We start from the raw sequence: 22,630 nt of genomic DNA, 5'->3' as shown, positions 1-22,630 counted from the left end.
TTTTAAGCTAAACAATTTTGGTTTCTCTTTTCAAATACTCATACATTTTATTGGCAGCATATACAGAATATAAAAGACCACAATGGTGAAACAAGACTACAGATAGAAAAATGTTCAGCTTAGAGCAGAAAAAGGCCAGATGACAATGTTTTTTCAACTTTAAATATGGTAATGATGTAACCTTTAGCAATGGCAAAACTATCTGACTAAATGGGTAATAGAAATTAGTGTTTGGTGTCTGCAATTCATCAAGTCTTCTGGGAACTAAACCTATGTTGAGCCTTGAACGACATGAATTTGAACTGCGTGAGTCCACTCATACATGGATTTTTTTTTCCCAATGGTAAATACTACAGTACTACATGACCCCAGGCAGGTTGAATCTGAGAACGCGGAACCACAGATTCGGAGGAACACTAGACATGAAGGGCCAACTATAAACATGAAAGCCCAACTATAAATTTTACACAGGGCTTCCCTGGTGGCGCAGTGGTTGAGAGTCCGCCTGCCGATGCAGGGAACACGGGTTTGTGCCCCGGTCCGGGAAGATCCCACATGCCGCGGCGCGGCTAGGCCCGTGAGCCATGGCCGCTGAGCCTGCGCGTCCAGAGCCTGTGCTCTGCAACGGGAGAGGCCACAACAGTGAGAGGCCTGCGTACCGCAAAAAAAATTTTACACAGATTTTTTTATTCCATGGAGGGTCAGTGCCCCAACCCCGGGTTGTCCAGGGATCAACTGTATTTCTCTCTCTCTTCTAAAGAGAAAAATCACTAACAGTGTGAGTTTAGTATGTCATTCCAGGTGGCAGTTGGTGTTTCAGTATTTCAAAGTGGTTGACGCCCCATTAATAAAGTATTTTCAAAGTTAAAAAAATACCCAGGAAACCAAATTGGAAAAAGGAAAAAAAACTTTTTAATTACAAACCAAGTTTACATATTGTTAAATGATCACTAAAAACTTGCTGTAATCACTCCTAAAACCACTAGCAGGACCTCACAGGAGCCAAACTGCAGCTCTTCCCCATCCCTGTTAATTCCCAGTATGCTGTAGCAGCACAATTATTTCATGCCACATTTATGGAGAATAAGGACCAGTTTACATAAAATACAATTGTATATCCTTAAACATTCCACACAAACATACTGCACATGCTGGCACCGGAAGACTTCAGTCCTAAACATTGTTTATTGTACCCAAAGTACTGGCTGACTAGAAAGTACACTTTCTATCTGAGAGGATCAAATGGAATACAGTACGGGAGTGTTTTTAACACTGATAATACTACACACACACTGATATAAAATGCCATTTAACTGGGAAGAAATCTTCCATCATTGCAAGTCATATATATAACTTTTCAAAGAAAACTAGCAGCTTTTACCTGGGCTTCTAAATATTTGTGAATCTGAGACTGACTGGACTCACCCAGACAGAGGGCAAAGGTAAATGTTACTGTAGTGTCTTTACAAAGAATTTTGTCAATGTGGCCCTCACCTACAGCAGCCAGACGAGAGCTTAAGATGTCAGTCCCTGATATCGTCAGAATGCTCTTATGCCAGTTTGGGGAATGATGGTAGGGGAGAGGGAGGGATATGAGGAGGGACGGTTAGGGAAATTTGTCTCTCATGATCCTGTGCTATATCACTGGAGGGGCTGAGATAAAGGTATGGTCAGTGAAACATAGTAGTTTACCGTTAATGCCATATAAAAAAGACAGTCCATTCAGTCTATGCTTTTAACTGTGTACAAAGTATCGGCAATAATGCCTTTAGGGGCTCAGGTGAATGGAGAACATCAATCAACAAGGACTCCAGAAGGAAAACACCAAAAATGAAAAGTCCTTCAATGCCATTCCCATTACTGTTCTCTCCAAGTCAGTGGCTATAAAAGACTTGATTATTTATCTCCATCAGACAAATGTGATTTGGTTTGAGATAATCACATAGTCTCAGGCTCCACATGTAAAAATGTCAGAAGTTGCTGAAGAGCAGCAGCTGCATGCTGAAGGGACCCATTTCCTCTGATTCCAGAGCTCCACCATCTGGTCTCAAAGTTTTTCCCTCTGAGGGAATGGCTGAAGAGAGGTAGCCCAGCACAACCCTGCTGGGAGAACTCTGTAACCATAGTGATACCTAAGGACTTGCTGAGAGCGAGCAACCGTGAGATCCAGAGCTCCTGAGATTGCCTTGCAAGTCGTCTTGGGCATGCTTCAGAAAAAGGTGACGATTCTGGTAGAAGGTGGCTTTTAGGAATAAAACGGATGGCTCTTCTTCGTTCAAGTTTTTCTCCTCACCCCAAAGTCTCATTGAGAACATCAGTGCATAAGCGCTACCATCTCTTTCTATCGCTACCCTCCTGGAGGAGGAAGGTGAAGGTTTCATGACTCTAAGTGCTCAAGAAGAAATACCGTCAGGAAAGCTTGGTACTAACATGAAAGTTATTAAAATTAGGACTCCCAAGAAAATTTCGATAAGCTTTCAGTCTCTGAGGAAAATCGTCGAAGTGATTTTCAAAGGAGATGAGTAACCACCACCTACAGGTGAGTTTTGCTATCTGTCCATTTACCATCTTCTTTATGCTTTCTCACCCCTCTTAACATCCAGAGAAATTTAAAGTGAAAATAAGTTAAAAGAATCCTGAACCTGATAGAGGTAGATATCTCATAATTTTATATTTCAATGGATCAAACCACCCTAGTTGAGATTTTATTTTTTTATAACTAACATAATTCAAAGGGTATGCATAAGGAAAGCATTTCTCAGCCTTTTAAAATCCATTATCTTTTGATAAACAAAACTTGCATACCCATTCTGTAATTTGTATCATGAAAAACTTACTGCATTTTCCAAATACGTTTTTTTAACATATAGTCAGTCTTGTTAAGAATCATGCATAGATGATTATCTCTCAAAAAGATAAAACAAGCTGGCCCTTGGGCAGCTGAGGAGTTTAGTGTTGTTTGAGAGCAGCAGATGTCAGTTTTTCAAGGACCCTACCTAATCCAGTTCCCAGGTTAGGAGGTCAGGAAGAAAAATAATGGCTTCTTTCAAACACATATGCAAAGCCTTTCCCAACAAACAGTTGAGTCCTAAATGCAGTCTGTGCAACAGCACATACTTTGGGCTATGTTCACACAGTAAACCATAGCAACACACTGGCTCTGATGGCTACCTGCGGAAGACAGACAGACTGACCCAGTGTTTACTTAGTATAACCACTGGTGGCTTCTTCGGTCAGCAGGACTTTAGAGATGCTTACCGTGTGCCCACAGTCCAGGAAGGACATGCCCAGTGCAATCAAACATTGCCAACCCTGAAAGAGAAAATACAGTCATCATTCACCGACGTCTCTGAAGAGCCCTCTTACCCATGACTGCCCACATTGCACTGCTCAGATACAAACCTCTTTCTGCCATACTATTTTCAATACTGAGTTCCCTCTGTTCCTACTGCTTTGTGTTTGGTTTGTTTATTTTAGCTGACTGGGAGAGTTCCCTGAAGACCACTTTTCTTCAGTCCTACCCCATTCCTCACGATGAGGGGAATGACTGACTGGCTAATACAACTGCTATAGTCTCCTGAGCTGCTCTATAAGTATACATTTTGGAGCTAAACAGTAGTAATTCACTCTAGAATCAGCCCTAAGCCTTAAAAATGGGTCTTCAGGGACTTCCCTGGTGGCACAGTGGTTGAGAATCCACCTGCCAATGCAGGGGACACAGGTTGGATCCCTGGTCCGGGAATATCCCACATGTCGTGGAGCAACTAAGCCCGTGCACCACAACTACTGAGCCTGTGCTCTAGAGCTCAGGAGCCACAACTACTGAGCCCTCATGCCACAGCTACTGAAGCCTGCATGCCTAGAACCCGTGCTCCACAACAAGAGAAGCCAACACAATGAGAAGCCCGCGCACCATAACGAACAGTAGCCACCGCTCGCCACAACTAGAGAAAGCCCACGTGTAGCAACGAAGACCCAATGCAGCCATAAACAAACAAACAAACAAATAAAGAAATTTATTTTAAAAAATGGGTCTTCAACAATCTCAATAGTCTCAGGCTGACTGAGAACAACTCGGCACCTTCATAAACCAATTTGCACAAAGGAAGGATTCCCTTAAGTTCTACAGCAAATTTTTAAAACAGTTTCTGTCAAGGACATACTCAGTTACTTGGGTTTCCTTGGAATAAGTTCCTATATTATAATCAGCATAATCTTAGCGTGCCCATGGTTTACTGGGGAGGAAAAAAGAAGGGATATATCCATCCAGGGCATAATTTTTCAATATTCACTAAAATGATTTTCTCAATCAAGTACATAACCTGTAGCAGACATTGGCATGGGGACTAGGTAAGTGTTATAAAGATGAGCAGTGGGTTTCCACCCTCCATCCCTGCCATTCTCTGTAGCAGACATGGTATAAAGTCTGCTGTCCCTAATCCTCAACTCCTGTGTTTTTCAGAGAAACCTGTGTAGAATAGGGAGGTGGATTTGCTGTTGCTGTAGCTGCTTTTCATTAATATAAGTAATGTTACAGAAGATCTGGAAAATAGAGAAAAGAATATATCCATAATCCCACCAGCCTAAGACAACAACTATTACTATTTTTACATAATTCACCCTGGGCTTCTGAAAATATTTTTGATTATCTAGGTATACACAATTTTGCATTCCTTTTCTATGTAGCTATATTTTATAACCATCATTTTAAAATAACTCTAGAATAACTCAATGAGAGAATATCACGATTTACTTAAGTCCTTATTGGATAGCTATTAAGTAGTAGAGCTGGGCAGGGCTGTGAACCCACATGTGCTGCTCTCCAAAGATTTGAAATCACACTCCACAGCTCCCTTCTCCAAACCCATCTCGTACCACTCTCCACTTTCTACACTGCTGATCTTCTTTTAGTTCTTCAAACATACTACACTCTCTTGTTAGGAATTATTAAGAATGGAAACCAGACAGAAGTGACAGAAATAGAAAAATGATAGCTCTTAGGAACCAAGGTAAATTTTATGTTAAAAATATTGTTTAGGGCTTCCCTGGTGGCGCAGTGGTTGAGAGTCCGCCTGCCGATGCAGGGGACGCGGGTTCGTGCCCCGGTCCGGGAAGATCCCACGTGCCGCGGGGCGGCTGGGCCCGTGAGCCATGGCCGCTGAGCCTGCGCGTCCGGAGCCTGTGCTCCGCAGCGGGAGAGGCCACAGCAGTGAGAGGCCCGCGTAACGCAAAAAAAAAAAAAAAAAAAAAAAAAAAAAAAAAAAAATTGTTGAATCACAGCTGGTTTAACGACTCTTTCAGGTCCTTTCATTTCTGAGTGCTAGCCACACCTCGACCACCCTGATACCTATATGCCCCTGCCCCCTCCCAAATGGACTTACCAAGTAAAACACAAAGCTCAGATAAGCTATGCTGATCACAGCAGCCACCACATACAATGCCACATGCCCTAGTTCCTGGACATAAACCACGACAAAGTACATGTTGATGGAACAGACGATAAGGACCAAGATACCGCCTGCAATCCTCCAGCCTCTGTAAAAAGAAACAGTACAATTATTGGTGGAATAGCCCAACCTGTGCACAAACAGAAAAAGACACTGTGTCTTTTAGGGTACACAGGACAGGAGTTAAGAGGCATTTCAAAATGAACTGAAAAGTGGTTCTTATGTCCCAGATTAGGTTAAATGAGCCCAAGTAACATAATGATAGAGAGAAAGAGGGGGAAAAAACACTATCAAATAATCCCTATTATTTAAGTCCCTAAAAATGCAAAAAGTCATGAGTCCCTAGAGGTGTAACAAGTCATTTCAAATAAACCATGTCCTTTAAAGATGCATATAAAAGGTATAAGTTTATGCCTTTCTCATCAAGATCATTTAACATGGAATTAAGGTGCTTTAAACTTCAGTGGCTGAAGCTAAAGAGTTAAAGCCCTAAAAGCTGAAAAATTTCCCCCAGAAATGAAAACTGTGCTTGCCCTCCTTTGTTACATTCACAGTCTCCATTTTCTAAGTCAAAGACCGAGGGGGCAGCTTTAGCAATCACCTCTCAAAGCATATAGTTCCCCTATGACTTATTTTCTGACTGGCATGTTTGATGAAGATACCCTTCCCCCATATATATTTGGGGAACTAAAAGAAGTACACTCACATTCCATTGGCAAATTCATTCATTACTGGCCGCAAGCTCGTAAACGTGAGGATGGGTATGAGAGCAAAGGGAAGCTGGAAAAGAAAAAACTAAGATCAGATAGGGCCACTGGGGGTCCTTGTATCACCCCAGAGAGTAGCATGTTAGCAAATGGGAAACATAGACCCTGTCTCATCTACTCCATGAGAAATTATTCCTATCATTCCAACATGCTGGAGCATTATGTGGAAATCTGTAGAGGTGTCATTAACCTAGCATCAATTATGATCATAGTGTCTTCACAAAATTTGTATCTGCCTTGTCTTCTTAATCTCCATAAAATCTAGCAGTGTCCTATACGTTATTTAATGTTTGCTTGCGTTAATGAACAATAATTTTGTGTTCTATGTGTAATTATAGCTTATAATTCCCAGTCAAAAAAAAAACACCAAGCTTAAAAAAACCCAGCCCTTTCTAAAAGCCTTTTAGATGCCAGGGATTTCATATGCATTTGCTATAGACCCAAGACTGTGCCTTTTTCTTCCTCTGGATTTTCCCCAGCACGCAGCACTAGGCTTGGTAACTAAGGGCAATACAAAATGCTGCCTGACTCAATGGGATGTGAGTTTCCCCAGCTCCCTCCTCACTTGTAAGCTCTGAAGAACATTCAGGAAGTCATTCATCCCTGTCAGATGCTCTACATCTTGGAAGACAGCAACAAGCAGAGTGGGGATGATGGCAATAGAGCGGGTCAGAATCACGCGGGCAAAGCGTGACCACTTTAGGTTCAGGAATCCCTAGAAGGAAACACAGAAGCAGGATTAATGTCTGCTATAGGACACAGAAAAAGGTCTGGGGAGGTTCGGGAAGACCTTAGATACATGGGATTAAGAAGTAACAAAAGGGCAATGTCCTCTTCCTCTAGCCTATCCCAGTCCAAACAGCAGATACCTCCATGACAAACTGGCCAGAGTAGGTTCCTGTCATGGTGGAGCTCTGTCCTGCAGCCAGGATCCCCACGGCCCAGATGTAGAGTGCAGCAGGCCCGAAGTAACACCCCAGCACAACACCCTGGGAGAGGCAAGGGAGAAAGATATGTTTGTGTCAAAGACCACCTGAGACAGCACTCCTCTGCGACATTTCTCCCTCTTCCTGGCTACGCACCTACCTATACCAAGTGCTGTGCTGGGCACTGTAACAAAAGCTAGACTTAGGTCCTGATCTCATTCTAGAGGCTTTCAACCTAAATTCTGCTGGAGGGACCTTTATTTCTCCCCAGCCTAGTCGCTTCTCTTCTCTAGGCTCCTAAAGCCTTTATCCTCAACCTATATCTTAACTATTAAAAAAAAAAAGTCCACAACACTTCCCAAATTAAATTCCTTAACACCCTATTCTGCAAGATGGTAACAGGAATGAAAAGAGAGCTCAAATAAATTTTGGAAATGCTACACACTATATATTCTACTCTTGGAGCTTCACAATGTAACCAGCATAAAAGGGACAGAGAGGCCCCAGTAAAGACCACCACTTTACTAGGAATACTTTCTTTTTTTCTTTTGGCTGCCCCGTGCGGCTTATGGGATCTTAGTTCCCTGAACAGGGATTGAAGCCAGGCCCTCAGCAGTGAGAGCACGGAGTCCTGACCACTGGACCACCAGGACCACAAGGGAATTCCCAGGAACACTTTGTTTAGTCACCCCAATTAACGTTCTATAGAACAACATACTATCAACACAAGTTTGGGAATTGCTGATACAATTCATCTTTTCAGCTGATCTTCTATTCCCTTCCATGTAACCCAAAAGGCTTGTCCGGCATCTGGACCTCTGAAAAAAACACACTCCAGAGAAGATATGCCGAGCTCTGAAGTGAACCCACAGAAAAGACCAGATACTATGCTAAGAATATTGATTCAGGAGCAAAGATCAGAAATCTGAATAGGTTTACCCCTTTGTAGATGTCCACAGCCAGTGTTGAGTTATCGTCAGGAAAAAGATGAGTATGGGGACTGCTGCTATTTCTACAGACTTCAACCTGGAACCAAAGCAGTTTAGGAACAACTTTTACTTCTGAGGCCAGCACCCAGACAAGAAGCCCTCTCCTACAGATTACACACAGGTCACCCAAGAGATGGATGCTGGAGGCAAGACACTGGACACAGGTTGTGATAAGGGCAGAGACGGGCTGCAATGTCACTTGAGGTCTTCCTCCGTAATCTTTCTACACCCCCGTGCCATCAAAAACATTTACTGAGTTAGAGTGTGCACGGTAATACATGAATGCTGGGTCATTTTAAATGATGACAGGAGGCGAGGGCCCTTAAGAAGCCTTCAGATATGAGAGGACACCCAGAACAGGGAGTCCTTAGTCAAAGCAGAGCCAGGAGTCAGAGGTCCTACAGATAAGAAAGTAGTGATCAAAACTAGATAGGCAATCAGGAATCAAGATGACAGAGAATTCAAAAGGACAAGACAGTCTATGTAGCCACAGTTTCTGTTTTCTGTTTGTTGGCTCCTCCCAACCTGTCACCACCAAATGGCAGAACTGGCAAGTGGCTAGTAGTTGGTAAGCAGGAAACAAAAGGGGATGACAAAGAGCCAAACAGGCGTGAAGCCACTAATAATAGCATGAAGCAATCTTTGTCTGAGGCAAGCTCCCTTCGCTGTCAAAAGCTTGGAAAGATGGGTCTAGGCCTGGTCACAGCCCCCAGACTGTAAACCACAACTAGTGCAGTGATTTAGGGAGCAGCATTGAGGCTTGAGATCTATTTCCCCTGAGCTCTAAGTCACTGCCACCTTTTCCTACCCCAATCCAGCCTCCTCTTTAACCTCACATTCACTACCACCCAGGTCCCTGGCTTACTCACCACCTGCTCGTTGGTTTTCTCAAAAAATGCTTCAGCAAAGACTGAGACGACAAAGACGTTGATGATAAAGGAAACAAAAAGAGCAATGCAGGACTCAATGAAAAAGTACTTATTGGCTTCCCGAACTTCCTCCTTATTGGCTCGGTCTACCTGTCTGGACTAGAGAGATAACAGCAATGGTCATTTTTTTGACTAGTTGGAACAAGTTTCCTTGTAATATTTCATGAGTTTGGAGTCAGCTGAAAGACCTAGAGGGCAAACAACTGACCACATGAAATGTGAGAGACTCCACTTACATCCTGGTTCACTTAGTAAGAACTCCATGACCCTCTGATGATACCACACATCCCCAAACAGGGAAAAGTGACCGAGTGACTGCTGAGCTCTCAGTTACTGTGGCTGCAAGAACCACTGACCTACAAAAACAACCTGATTTCAGACCTAAGGGGTAGATAACCTTAATTACAAAGGTCTCTGAAATCTCCCAGCAAACTATTGTGTTGGACTGACTGGTAAAAGCCATATTGGGCTCTTTCCTCCCGACCTCCACGAGGCCACTCAGGCTTTTGAGATTTAAAAACAAGAGACACGGTGCACCTTCAGACCTGTTAAGAAGGACTTTAGTCCCTTCTTTATGGGGTCAGTTATCTCTGGTCACCTTGGTGATTAAAACAGGCTCCAAGTGTGTGGAGTCCAACTGTGGAAAAATATCTTGCTCCTTCAGGGCTCTAACAGTTGTAAACTAAGTGTGTGCCCCTTGCAATCAAAGGAAAAGATCCCATGAACTACACAGGCCACTGAGATATGGGTCTTGCTTACCTTGACTAAAGCAGAATGCAGGTACATGTTGTGTGGCATGATAACAGCACCCACGATGCCCACGGCCTGCTCGATCTGTGAGGTTTGACAGCCTGAACAGGATGGCAGGAACATGCCTTTGAGGACCTGGGTCTGGCTGGGTTTCACTGTAACATACTACATACCAACCGAACAGCTATTAGCCTTTACTAGAATATGAGACCAGGGGAGTAACAGTGCTAGGGAACACTCTGCAACCTTTACTCCTTAAACCCCTTCACCAACAACTACATAGGAAATGAGGAATACAGAACCATCCAAAAAAACCAAGCAGTACAAGGTCAGAGAATTTAGGACTGGGGTATCCAGATATTTCACATCATATTTTAGATAAACAAAATAGATGTGTAGAGAATGTAATTAATACTCTAAAGAAATAAAATGGCTACTAAGGGCCTTATTGATATTAGCTTCACAGTAACTCCTATGAGACACACCCAAGAATACAGAGTCAATTCTTGATTACCCACACTAATCATGCTTCTGTGTTCACCTATGTATATAAAAATCACTTATGTTTGCCACTAGCGTCTGCTGAGACTCATTCAGAAACACTTCTCATACACACTTTTTCCTGGTTTAGCATTTCTCTTGGAAGCCTTAGACCAAGCTGTATCATCTACTCACAAAGTAGATGCATTTTTAAAAGTTTGCTAAGCCAGGGACTTCCCTGGTGGCACAGTGGTTAAGAATACGCCTGCCAATGCAGGGGACACGGGTTCGAGCACTGGTCCAGGAAGATCTCACATGCCGTGGAGCAACTAAGCCTGTGCGCCACAACTACTGAGCCCGCATGCCACAACTACTGAAGCCCATGTGCCTAGAGCCCGTGCTCCACAACAAGAGGAGCCACCACGGTAAGAAGCCCACGCACCGCAATGAAGAGTAGCCCCTGCTCGCCTCAACTAGAGAAAGCCCATGTGCAGCAACGAAGATCCAACGCAGCCATAAATAAATTAATTAAAAAAAAAGAAAAGTTTAACTAGGTCAATAAGAAGAAACCAGTTTATAACAATTGGACATAGAAAGGTGCTATTACTGTAGGTGCATATAACAGTAGGGTTAGGGTTAACCCAATGGAGTATCTGGGTTGGGGGACAAACTGGGAAACATGCACTATATCCCCTATAGTTCATTAACTGCTGCATTACAGAGAAAGTCCAAGCTGCAGTTATTATCAACCAGGATGAACAAAAACAGAATCCCTCTAAGGTAACAGCCAAGAATAACCCTGCAATCCCTTCCTTAACCCTCTCCAAGGCTGTTCTGTTGTTGGGATGGCCAACTTGGAACCAGGGAGTCTAGTCTGGCAAGTCCTAGAAATTCTAATCATTTTTGACCTAGGTGTCCCTGCAGGCCTTCCTGGACACTAGTCTTTATTACCTCTTATTCCTTCCAAATTTGCCCAGGACTGAATTTGGCTTTTTGTTAACAAATACTGTCTTTTATAATAAAAGGGAAAAAAATTGTTTTAAAAAGTTAATGAACAGCCTGTAACACTTGCCTCATATCCAAATGTGAGGGCCATAACAGTGATGAGAAAACCAAAAAATGCTTCTAGCTTCCGCAAGCCTAAGGAAGAAAATGCAGCAGTGAGCTCACAGCAGGCAGACTTCCCCATCAGCCACGTGATGGAAAGCAGCTCCTTTGACTGACCCCTCCATTCCCACTCTGCTTACCATATTTGTCCAAAAAGAGAAATACAAAGGTATCTGCAATGGTGATAAGAACTCCACCCCACAGTGGGACCCTAGGTCAGAGATAAGAAATGGAGATTAAAGGAAAGAAAAGAAACATTGAGAAACACTCTCTTCCCAACAGCTCTCCAGTTATACAACACTTGGAGGAGCATGGACTTAGGGAAAAGGGAACAGTGGCAGGAGGCCAGGCACAGCATCAAGTAAAATAACACATTCATTCAAACTTTGTCTACTATTTCAGACAACCAGGATACAAAGCTGAAAAGTATGGGTCTTATCTCTCAAGGACCTTACTTGTCTAGTGGGATAAACTGACATACAAATTAATTGTAATACACACTGCCACACCCTGGATAATAAAGGGTATGTTGGGTCTCATGACCCAACATAAGAACATGGAAGATATAGAACCTACATTTGCCAAGAGAGAAGAAGGTGGTTCCAGAAAGGTTCCACAGAAAAAGTATTGATACTTCAGTTGAATCCTGAAAATGAGTTGGGTTTTTGTTTTTACACTTGCTTGGAAATCTAGCAAAACACTGATTACTTTCTAGAGAAAAACCCCTCACCTTCCTACAGAGAGGAGATTGATGGCAATAGCGGAGCCAATAACTTCTTGCATATCTGAGCCAACGATAGCCAACTCCACCATCAGCCACAGGATAATTCGTGGAACCTAAACACCAAACAGCAGAAAGATATGGTTCTAATTAATCATTTCTAAGAACTTCCCCCATAGTTTGGAATTCACATTTTGGCACTGATCCATAAACAGTCCTTTAAAAGCTTTTGGACTAGAGATAAAGTACCAGAACTCAGCTCCACTTGGCCCCTTGCTGGAGAAGACCAGGCTGCTTCTATGTGGCAGAGCCTGTAAGTCAAGGTCAGGGCAGCAGCTGACTCCAATTTTTTTCTCTTTCCTTTCCACTTGACAGAAGAATGGAATTTCCATCCATTATTTCCACTTAATTTTTTGCCTGAAAACAATCCTAAAAGTCTTAGGGGAAAATGAGGATGCTAAGATGGTTAAAATATTGTTCAGGAGAGAATAGAAATGCTGCATTAGAAAATATCTATCCTGAACATAGCTGAAGAGACAAAACAAGCATGAAAAGGTTGGAGTCATCCTTAATGTAGTAATGCAAAAGCAAGTAAAAAAGACATATGCAAAGGGACTCCAGGCAAAGTGGGTGGAATTGGTTGTCCTGTAACAAAATCTGGGAACTAATCTGGTCAAATAATCCAGCAGAAAGCAATTAAGTAGTGCTGGCTCACTGAGGCCAGGGGAAAAAAAACAAAACACCTCCAGGTACCTACTACCCAAAAAATATGTCACAAAAAATAACTGCTAAGATACATGAAGAAAGAGAAGCTAAAAGAAATTATAAATTATCAAGGGTTTTTTTTGTTTTGGTTTGGTTTTTTGAGAAGCATATAAGAAAAAGAAAAAAAAAAAAAAAACGGGTAAGGATACTTTCTCACAGCCAGGAAAGGAGATTAAACATTTAGGACAAACTGCAGGTAGATTAGTACTTATCTAAAGATCAAGCCAGTTTAAAGCTGTCTTCCAGACACTGGGTCCATCCATTCCTGCCTTAGGTAGCAGCAAGAAAGGCCCAAAATATGCAGAAGGAAACTACAGAGGACAGTGTAAACTCCAGGGTCAAGGTAAACTGAAAAATCATTATTAACAAATCCAAAGATCCTGCCTACTATAATTTGCAGTAAAAGGAAAAAACTCACTTTCTTCAAATTTATGGCAAAGACAAACCAAAAAGAAAATATGCATAATGCAAAGTGATGGAGTACTATGGATGTATGAATAAAAGTGCTTAGACAGAAAACCCCTGCCCCTCTGTGAACTGGGCACTGCTAGATGCCAAAAGGCAGAGTGAAAGGTAAATGTTTACTCAAACAGAATTTTTCTAAGGAAACTGTCTGGGAAATGTGAATCTCATGTTAGATTTTGAAGGAGCACAGAAACATGGGTCAGCCGCAAGAGGGGCTATAGAATTTCCCTTGGGATTCCCAGTCCTCAGGGCCACGGATCCCTACATCCTCCACTATTTCAGTATACAAGGGGGCCAGCACAGGTTGCCAGACACAGAGTCACCTGTGATATGAGAAACAGACAAACACTGCTCACCCTGGGATACTGACGGTGACACACTTCAGCAAGATGCAGTCCAGTGACCACGCCCAGTCTAGCTGCAAGGCGCTGGAGCAGGAGTCCCACGATGGTGGCCATCAGAAGAACCCAGAGCAACTAGAGAAGAACAAAATCCCACCATTACACTCATTAGATAACTGGGATTTTTTTGTTTGGTTGTTTGGCAATGTGAATGGGAAACACTACGTTCAGGAAAGAGCCCCGGTCAGGAATCAAATGACCTGAGTTCTGCATCCTGTTCTGCACAGAACCTGCTAGGTCACCTTGCACCTTTCTGAGCCTTAGTTTCTCCCATCTGCAGTTTCTCCTTTGTTCAAGGAAACTATGTGGGTAAAATGAAATAAAAAACCATCTCTGTAGATAAAATAAAATTTAAAAACAGATGGAAAAGTACTTTTCACTTAAGTGTCACAGTCAATGAAGTATCAGCGTGTAGCCGCTGAGGTGCATATCCAACAGAAAGAGTAGAGGAAAAGGATGTGGTGTGCTACGTGTGTTTAAAAGGGAAAGGGGTAGGACTCGATGTTCACCTTAAATCCAGCCACTGCTCCAGACTGCAAATCAGATTCAATGTTTCCTGGATCCAGGTAGGCGATGCTCATAAGAAATCCCGGTCCCGTGAAAGCCCAGAGTTTACGAAAGCTAAAACAAGAGTACTGTACAAAAGAGGAAAACAGATCAAAATGATTATCACCTCCAAACTGCTGATCTAATTTATCTATTATTTTGTCACATATAAAGCAGCAGTATTAGCTTCATAAGAACATTTAGGAAGTTGGATACTGGGTGTGCCCAAGTTTCACGTCCATCTTATCCACTTCTCATCAATAAGCTGGCCACCTCTCTGTCCAAATAAGAGGCCTTCTCTTACCTGCTCTTTCCAACAGCCTTTCATTCTAAAACCCAAGCAACAGTATCAGTACCTCTGTGCACAACCACTACCCAAACAGGACAAAAGGCGCTGTAAAAAAGGGAACGTGGAGGGGCTTCCCTGGTGGCGCAGTGGTTGCGCGTCCGCCTGCCAATGCAGGGGAACCGGGTTCGCGCCCCGGTCTGGGAGGATCCCACATGCCGCGGAGTGGCTGGGCCCGTGAGCCATGGCCGCTGGGCCTGCGCATCCGGAGCCTGTGCTCCGCAACGGGAGAGGCCACAACAGAGGGAGGCCCGCATACCACAAAAAAAAAAAAAAAAAAGGGAACATGGAATTCATACTTTCCTGATGAAAAAATGCTCACTAGTTCAACTTGGCAACGGGTTTTTCAAGGCCCTCAGTTTCCTTATCCGTTTCTATTTACTCTGATTACAAAAATTCAGTCTTTAGAGATTGTGTGCCAGAATTAGACCTGAAGCTGTTGGTCTGGAGTTATCCAGCAGACTTTCCACTCATAGGTTGCCCCTAGATAATAATGTTTTCCTGCAAGGACCTGTCACTAACCTCCTCCTCAGGAATGGCGATCTTCTCATCAAAGTAGGTGGTGAAAGGCTCCTCTGAGTGCCCCCCGGGGGACTGTGGAAGAGAGGAGTTACTGTAGGCAGGGTTGATGGCCGCAAGACTGGCAGAGTCCCCGTGGTCTCCAGAAGCATCTTCTGAATTAACAGGTTTGAGAAGAAATGAATTAAAGTGAACAAAATACACTAACAGCTCATCCTTAGAAATGGTGATATTAAATCTTTTTAATACCTAAATGCACAAGATCAACCTCTCAATTTCTAGTACTTTATTTATATTTTTAATAAATTAATTTTTGAATAGGCAATATGTTCACATGGCTGGAAATTTGAGAAGCACAAAAACGCTGATGATAAAAAAGCTCCCTCTCACCCCTGTTCCCCAGTCACTCAGCTCTAAATCAGTTTTCAGCATGAATCTCACAATGGTTTCCCCCTACTTTCACACTTCTATTCCCACTTGCCAATTTCTAGAACCATTTCATTTTCTTTTAAAAAGTATATGTCTAGGGCTCAATGTATTGAGTAACATCCCCAGACTAGTCCCACTGGTAACCTAAAATCCTAACTTTTAGAAGGAAATAGGTCAGTCTAGTGGGACCCTGCCCTCTCTCCTCCTCCCTGCCTCCCATTATTTGGTAGGACTTACTCAAAGAATCATCCTTGGAAATTACACCTCCACCAGGCTTCTCCAAAAATGTGTAAATTGCAAACTCCTGCCACATTTCAGGCTAAAATCTGAAGCTGCAGGGAAACCACCAAACAGGAACCCTCCTGACTAAGGCCTGCAGTGAAGAGCTTGGGAGGGGGAGGTGTCACCCTCCTGATAGGAGGGCTCATCTCAGATTAATCATCAGTGTTTCCCTAAATCCTACATTTTGCAGTTAATTTTAAAAGCAGGGAGGGGGAGGGTCTGGGAGAAAAGGGCTAATACAAAGCCCAGTTTGCTGTAGCCTTCAAATGGCTATTTTTAACCACAAAGCTCTAACCTCAGGGTTTCCAAGAAACCTTTGCAACATCCAATCAGAAAAACAAAAGCTTTCTTTCTATAGGGAACTGACCCACTTCACCTTAAGTGGCACTGAACTGAGGAGGAAATGCACAGAAAAGGAATGGAAATTCCAAGGGAGAAATTTACAACCAGGAAGGATTAGTCAAAGCACTTAAGAAGTCTCATTAAATACACTATTAGGTGCTGGCTCAGTATTTTACTGTTTCATGCATATCTGAAGTGCTGTGAGCAGACAAAGCACTCTAGAGGTTTTTATGCCAGGTCTGCAAATAATACTGCCTTTACAAGCATTACTGCTATAGAAACCAAACTTGTAGCTAATCTTGGCTCATCTCAGAACTGGAAATAAGATATAAGGCAAGTCTCTGTGGTTATAAATCCATTTTCATTTACAGACTAAGTTACCAGGTGGTGACCTCTGAATGGAGCAGGTCTCCATGATGATATTGTTGGCTGGGGGAGAGGAGATGGGGACAATTTTTGTTGGAACAGAAGACAAGAAGGATAATATGGTAAATTTCTGTTACTGGCTTAAGCCTAATTCCAAAAAAAAATTAGATAATAACACAAAGCTGTAAATTACCATCTGGCCTCTTCTGTTCAGGACCCAACACCATGGTGGATACCTGAGTGCCTGAGTTCTTAGAATAAGATTCTGCAAAGGAGAAAAGAGAGGGAGAGGAATTAGCAAGAACAAACTAAAACTAACAAGTTCAGAACCAGCATTCTGTTACTCTGTATGACTCAACCCTTACTACATGAAAAGAATAATTGTTCTACTGAATTAGATAACCTTGAAAATAATTACAGTTTTCAGAATATGATTAAGAGATATTTAATAAAAAATGTAAAAGTCTTAATCATGTTTTTGCTGGCAAGACTTCAAAACCAAACTGAAGCAAAAGGTATTGCAGGGAAGTGGGCAAATAGTTTTTAATAAGCATCCACAGAGAGGCTGCTAGGCAATTACCCAGTCTCTGCCTTTGCCTCCAGATTAACCCAAATATTTAAAAGACTGACTCCCCGGCCAACACCCCGCCCCCCGGCATTTTGATGAGTTTTTAAGGACAGAGATCTATAACTCTCTTTGATCTAACTAACAATATAAGCTCATGTTTCAATTTTCCGGAGAGGGGGAAGGGGAAGCACCTCACCAGCACACTGGTAGTAGAAGTAGGGGGTCACTATTTCCCAGCCTCACATTTCCCTCAAGAGAGGCTTCAGCTGTAAGGTTTCAGGTCTCATTCCCCAACACTTCAACAACTGGGACAAGAAACTAATGACCATGGCCCTCCCCTCCTGGGCTCTCAAGGAGAGCTGAGGCACCAGGAGGACAAGGCAGCATGCCTGCACTTCTCTCCCTCAGCAATAAGCAGCCTGAGGGGGAGCCGGGAGTAAGGGGGTATCCCAGATGTACAGCATCCTATTGGGTTAAGTTTAACCGGGGGGGGGGGGGGGGGGCAGGGGAATATTAGTAAGCCCATTGGGCCACAGATCTATGGCATATTCTCTAGTCAACCCCACCAATAAGGCTGATTTTGTAAAATTCTGATCTACTGATTAAGGAATCTATTTCTCAGTTGATCCCAAATTTAGAAAGGGAAAGGTAAGCAGTATTAATTGTTAACTGCCCCCCCTTAAATCCCAATAACAACTATCCTACAGAAAAAGTGATGAAGCCTCCCCTTAGCTATCTTTTACTACTTAAATAGTCTTTTTCCACTATTGTACCTTTATTGCCCCTATTTGAACAGTGCTCTACTTTCTTTGATAGTCTATAGACATATTCTATACATATTTTGCAAAATTACAGAATTAAGACCTGAAGGGGGTTTTAGGTTTCATCTATCTTCTGGAATGTAAAACATACTAATTTGGAAAACATAATCTTTCATGTCTGTAGTCACCAATATCAAGTATCTTGTTATAATGAACAATAGTAACGTCCTTCCTATCAAGAGTTTGAGCCACCAGATGGTTTCACCAACAGATCCCAAAACTACTGACTAAATCCAACCCCTCTTTCAGCCAGTTACAATAGCACCTCATCTAAATGGGATTTACACATCCGACCACTCAGTAGCAGTGCCACTTGGATTCCAATCACAGCACAGCTCCTAGGCCCCACTCAGAGCCTTTTTACTTTTATTTTACACATAATTCTAAGAAGCCAGGATAACACACAATAAACTAGAAACCACAAATCAGATCTGGGACTATGGCTCTTACTTTCTCTTAAGGGAAAGTCTTGGGCTATTTGATATGAGGCAACTTCTTATACTTCAATCAGCTCTGAGAACATTATTATGAAGAATATTACTGGGAGGACTTCCCTGGTGGTCCAATGGTTAAGACTACACGCTCCCAACGCAGGGGGCCTGGGTTCGATCCCTCGTCAGGGAACTAGATCTCACATGCCGCAACTAAAAGATTCCACGTGCTGCAACAAAGACCCCGCGTGCTGCAACTACGACCCGGCATAGCCAAATAAATAAATAAATATTTAAAAAAAAAAAAAATATATATATATATATAATTGGGAATTCCCTGGTGGTCCAGTGGTTAGGACTCCATGCTTTCACTGCCAAGGGTGCAGGTTCGATCCCTGGTCGGGGAACTAAGATCCCACAAGCCACACAGAGCACCATCCCCCACCCCGGCCCCCGCCAAAAAAATGAATATTATTATTGGGAGTTCGCTGGTGGCCTAGTGGTTAGGAATCTAGGCTTTCACTGCTGTGGCCCGGGTTCAACCCCTGGTTGGGGAACTGAGACCCTGTAAGCTGCACATTGCAGCCAATAAATAAATTAATTAATTAATAAATTAAAATAGGAAGAAGTGCAAAAAAGCATTAACGGTGGTTATTTTTTTAAAAGAACATTAACATTATATTATTATTAAGAATAACTCAAGTTTCTAATTGCAGCCCTACTCACGAAGAACCGATTCAATTAGATTACTTTTGTACTGATGACTGATATCCTGTTTCAGAAGGCACAGAAGTGTTTAACACATGTGAGTAAGATTCCTATCCGAAACAGGCCTTTAAAACTTATATTTAAAAAGCAGGGGGCTTCCCTGGTGGCACAGTTGTTGAGAGTCTGCCTGCCGATGCAGGGGACGTGGGTTCGTGCCCCGGTCCGGGAGGATCCCACATACCACGGAGCGGCTAGGCCCGTGAGCCATGGCCGCTGAGCCTGCGCGTCCAGAGCCTGTGCTCCGCAACGGGAGAGGCCACAGCAGTGAGAGGCCCGCATACCGCAAAAAATAAAAAATAAATTAAAAATTAAAAAAATAAAAAGCAGGACTTCCCTGGTGGCACAGTGGTTAAGAATCCGCCTGCCAATGCAGGGGACACGGGTTCAAGCCCTGGTCTGGGAATATTCCACGTGCCGCAGAGCAGCTAAGCCCACGTGCCACAACTAATGAGCCTGCACTCCAGAGCCCGTGAGCCACAACTACTGAGCCCGCATGTCACAACTACTGAAGCGCGCATGCCTAGAGCCTGTGCTCCACAACAAGAGAAGCCACTGCAATGAGAAGCCTGTGCACCGCAACAAAGTGTAGCCGCCGCTCGCCACAACTAGAGAACGCCTGCGTGCAGCAATGAAGACCCAACGCAGCCATAAATAAATTAATAAATAATTTCTTTTTAAAAAAAAAAAAACAATTGAGATAGTAGTGTGTTTTTCCCCAAGTATGAAATGTGAAAAGGTGTTAAATAATTTTAAACAGAAATATCTCAACATAAAATTTTTAATAATTACTATTAGTATTTTAAGTGATTACTCCCATAATTACTAACAGAGCCGATAAAATACAAGAAGTCTGGTCTTCTCTGTGAAAACTCAGAAATATATTATTCCAAGAGAGAAAATGATTCTAGATTCCAACATTTTTTTTTTTTGGCAGCACCTCTCGGCTTGCGGGATCTTAGTTCCCTGACCAGTGATCAAACCAGGGCCCCGGCACTGAAAGCACTGAGTCCTAACCACTGGACCGCCAGGGAATTCCCTAGATTCCAACTTTCTGATCAAAACATTGAGTCAACAAACTATAAACTCCACTGTTTATAGTGTCTAGAGAATATAACTAGGGCAGGGAATAGAGGGTCAGTATGCTTGGTGTGCTGCATAGTATTTAAGTCTCCATGAAAATTTAACACCCATATGGAAGCAGTAAGTTAAGAGTAAGACAGTTTTGCTCTCTAGGACCATACCACCAGGTCATTTCAGCCATTTAATTACGTTAAGAAAAAGATCGGGGTGAGCCGGTGGATCAGTGGTTAAGAATCCACCTGCCAGTGCAGGGGACACGGGTTCGAGCCCTGGTCCGGGAAGATCCCACATGCTACGGAGCAGCTAAGCCCGTGCGCCACAACTACTGAACCTGTGCTCTTGAGCCCTCGAGCCACAACTACTGAGCTTGAGTGCCACGACTACTGAAGCCCGCGCGCCTAGAGCCCATGCTCCGCAACAGGAGAAGCCACCGCAACGAGAAGCCCGCGCACAGCAGTGAAGAGGAGCCCCCGCTAGTCGCAACTAGAGAAAGCCCGCACGCAGCAACAAAGACCCAATGCAGCCAAAAATAAAGAAAAAGAAAATTAAAAAAAAAAAAGAAAAAGATCAAGTGGAGATACAAGCAACAAGAATCAACCCAGCAGCACTCTGATAACTATGATTAACACTGCTTTGATATTCTAGCTCACCCCCAACCACTGTCACCTTTTCTTAAAGCCAGTAAGTTTCCTCCTCTCGAATAGCAATCGACAGCAGGAAAAAAATGGCACTCATGGTTCAATGTAATAACTATTTTATCCGATTCCTTATCAAAAGTTGTAAGACTATTTTACAAGATAAGAATGCTAATTAAATTTTCTGTCTAAATGTCAAAAGCCTACATATCCTTTTTTTTTTTTTTCCTACATATCCTTTGACACAGCAATTCCATTTCTAAGAATGCATACTAAAGAAACAGTCCCACAGGAAGTATGTGCAAGAATATTTCCCACAGCACTGTTTGTAGTGTAAAAAGACTGAAACAACCTAGTACATTTATAGGATGGAATACCATAAATAAGGCAGATCTATATGGATTAATAGGAAACAATCTCCAAAATATATTGTGAAGTTAAAAACCCAGTTTATAGAACAGCATGCTATCATTTACGTAGCAAAAAAGAGAGAGAGAGAGAGAAAGAGAGAATACACACATACATGTACAGACGATATCCAAAGGACATGCCCAAAACTGGTATTGCCATCCCTAACAGGAAGCAATGGGGGAGCACAAAAGAGGTCAGGTGAAAGGAAGACCTCTCACTGAATATATACTGTATACGGTTTTTGCACTTAAAAAATTTTTTTTTACCATGTACCTGTATTGTTTATTTTTTTAAAACGTAAAGGTCACATAGGTTTACTGAGTTTCTCAATGAACACTTCAGGGACTTATCAGTTCTCTCTGATAAAGCTTCACAATGGACAATCAGAGATCTGAAGCCTTCTGGTTAGCAGGCATATATGGCCTCAAGCTTAACTTACTACTACTTTGACTTAGTGTGCAAACAACCAAGCTCTGAAATTGTGATTTGGAAGTTTCACCTAAATGCAAAGAATTAGAAAAATTCTCCTCAGGAAAGTGTTTCCTGACTTCCTAATTTGGGTTAAACGGCCCTCTTTCATGTTCCCCCAAGGCACCTGCTTACTACTATCATATCACCTTATCCTGAAAGCATTTATTCCCTAATACTATTCTTGCAACTTGTAAGTTTGAAATTATATCAAAATAAAAAATTATACCCCCCCAAACACATACTAGCTATAATAAATTCCGAACATTTAATTAATAATAATTCCATGTGTTCTCTTAGCATTTACAAGAACTCTAGAAAAACAATTTGGAGAGCCCAAATCAGTTTTTAAAATTGCCACCAAGAAAGTGTGAAATACTGAGTATTGAAGTATATTTAACTTCAACTTAAATGTTTTCCCCCTATGGTTAAAAAAAAGTTTGAATTTAAATTAATTTTTTTCTTATAAAATTCTTCTACAGAGAGCAAAGACTCCCCAAACCATTTCATTGATCTTAGAACTGTGTTCACTGTTGCAAAGGTCTCCCTAAAATTAATTTTAAGTTTTGGAGAGCAATGTCTTTGAACAGTCCTCTAATTCCTCTCCCCTTTTTTCCTCCCCCCATCTTGTATAAATAAAATCAGAGACAACATTAAGTAGGAAAAGAAGTTTCATAGAGGCAAGTAGAAAAGTGTGCATGGGGCTTCCCTGGTGGCGCAGTGGTTGAGAGTCCGCCTGCCCATTCAGGGGACACGGGTTCATTCCCCGGTCCGAGGAGATCCCACATGCCGTGGAGCGGCTGGGCCCGTGAGCCATGGCCACTGAGCCTGCGCGTCCGGAGCCTGTGCTCCGCAACGGGAGAGGCCACAA

At 42.6% G+C, this 22,630-nt stretch overlaps 1 protein-coding gene across 4 annotated transcripts in view; it reads right to left on the bottom strand.

Annotated features, from left to right (window-relative positions):
* The window catches only part of SLC11A2 (solute carrier family 11 member 2), a 54,124-nt gene that overhangs the window by 25,758 nt on the left and 5,736 nt on the right, over positions 1 to 22,630 (bottom strand). For 3 of the 4 annotated variants that reach the window (XR_003680360.2, XR_003680361.2, XM_007113848.3), the window contains exons 2-16: positions 16,771 to 16,842; positions 15,162 to 15,313; positions 14,257 to 14,382; positions 13,703 to 13,822; positions 12,126 to 12,232; positions 11,536 to 11,606; positions 11,361 to 11,428; positions 9,818 to 9,973; positions 8,999 to 9,157; positions 8,080 to 8,166; positions 7,084 to 7,203; positions 6,780 to 6,929; positions 6,154 to 6,227; positions 5,382 to 5,535; positions 3,259 to 3,312 (exon numbers count right to left, since the gene is read on the bottom strand). Coding sequence is in view for 2 of the 4 variants with exons in the window: in XM_007113848.3 (XP_007113910.1) it covers positions 3,259 to 3,312; positions 5,382 to 5,535; positions 6,154 to 6,227; positions 6,780 to 6,929; positions 7,084 to 7,203; positions 8,080 to 8,166; positions 8,999 to 9,157; positions 9,818 to 9,973; positions 11,361 to 11,428; positions 11,536 to 11,606; positions 12,126 to 12,232; positions 13,703 to 13,822; positions 14,257 to 14,382; positions 15,162 to 15,313; positions 16,771 to 16,804 (1,632 nt within the window). In the remaining 2 variants the exon portion in view is untranslated. Of the gene's footprint in view, positions 1 to 3,258; positions 3,313 to 5,381; positions 5,536 to 6,153; positions 6,228 to 6,779; positions 6,930 to 7,083; positions 7,204 to 8,079; positions 8,167 to 8,998; positions 9,158 to 9,817; positions 9,974 to 10,730; positions 10,762 to 11,360; positions 11,429 to 11,535; positions 11,607 to 12,125; positions 12,233 to 13,702; positions 13,823 to 14,256; positions 14,383 to 15,161; positions 15,314 to 16,770; positions 16,843 to 22,630 lie in introns of all 4 variants that reach the window. The other variant, XM_028491343.2, reaches the window with a different exon arrangement.

The sequence above is a fragment of the Physeter macrocephalus genome, chromosome 6 (assembly GCF_002837175.3).
Source record: "Physeter macrocephalus isolate SW-GA chromosome 6, ASM283717v5, whole genome shotgun sequence".
Taxonomy (NCBI): Eukaryota; Metazoa; Chordata; class Mammalia; order Artiodactyla; family Physeteridae; genus Physeter; species Physeter macrocephalus.
Note: the sequence above shows the minus strand (reverse complement) of the source record. Positions and strands in the feature narration are given on the sequence as shown.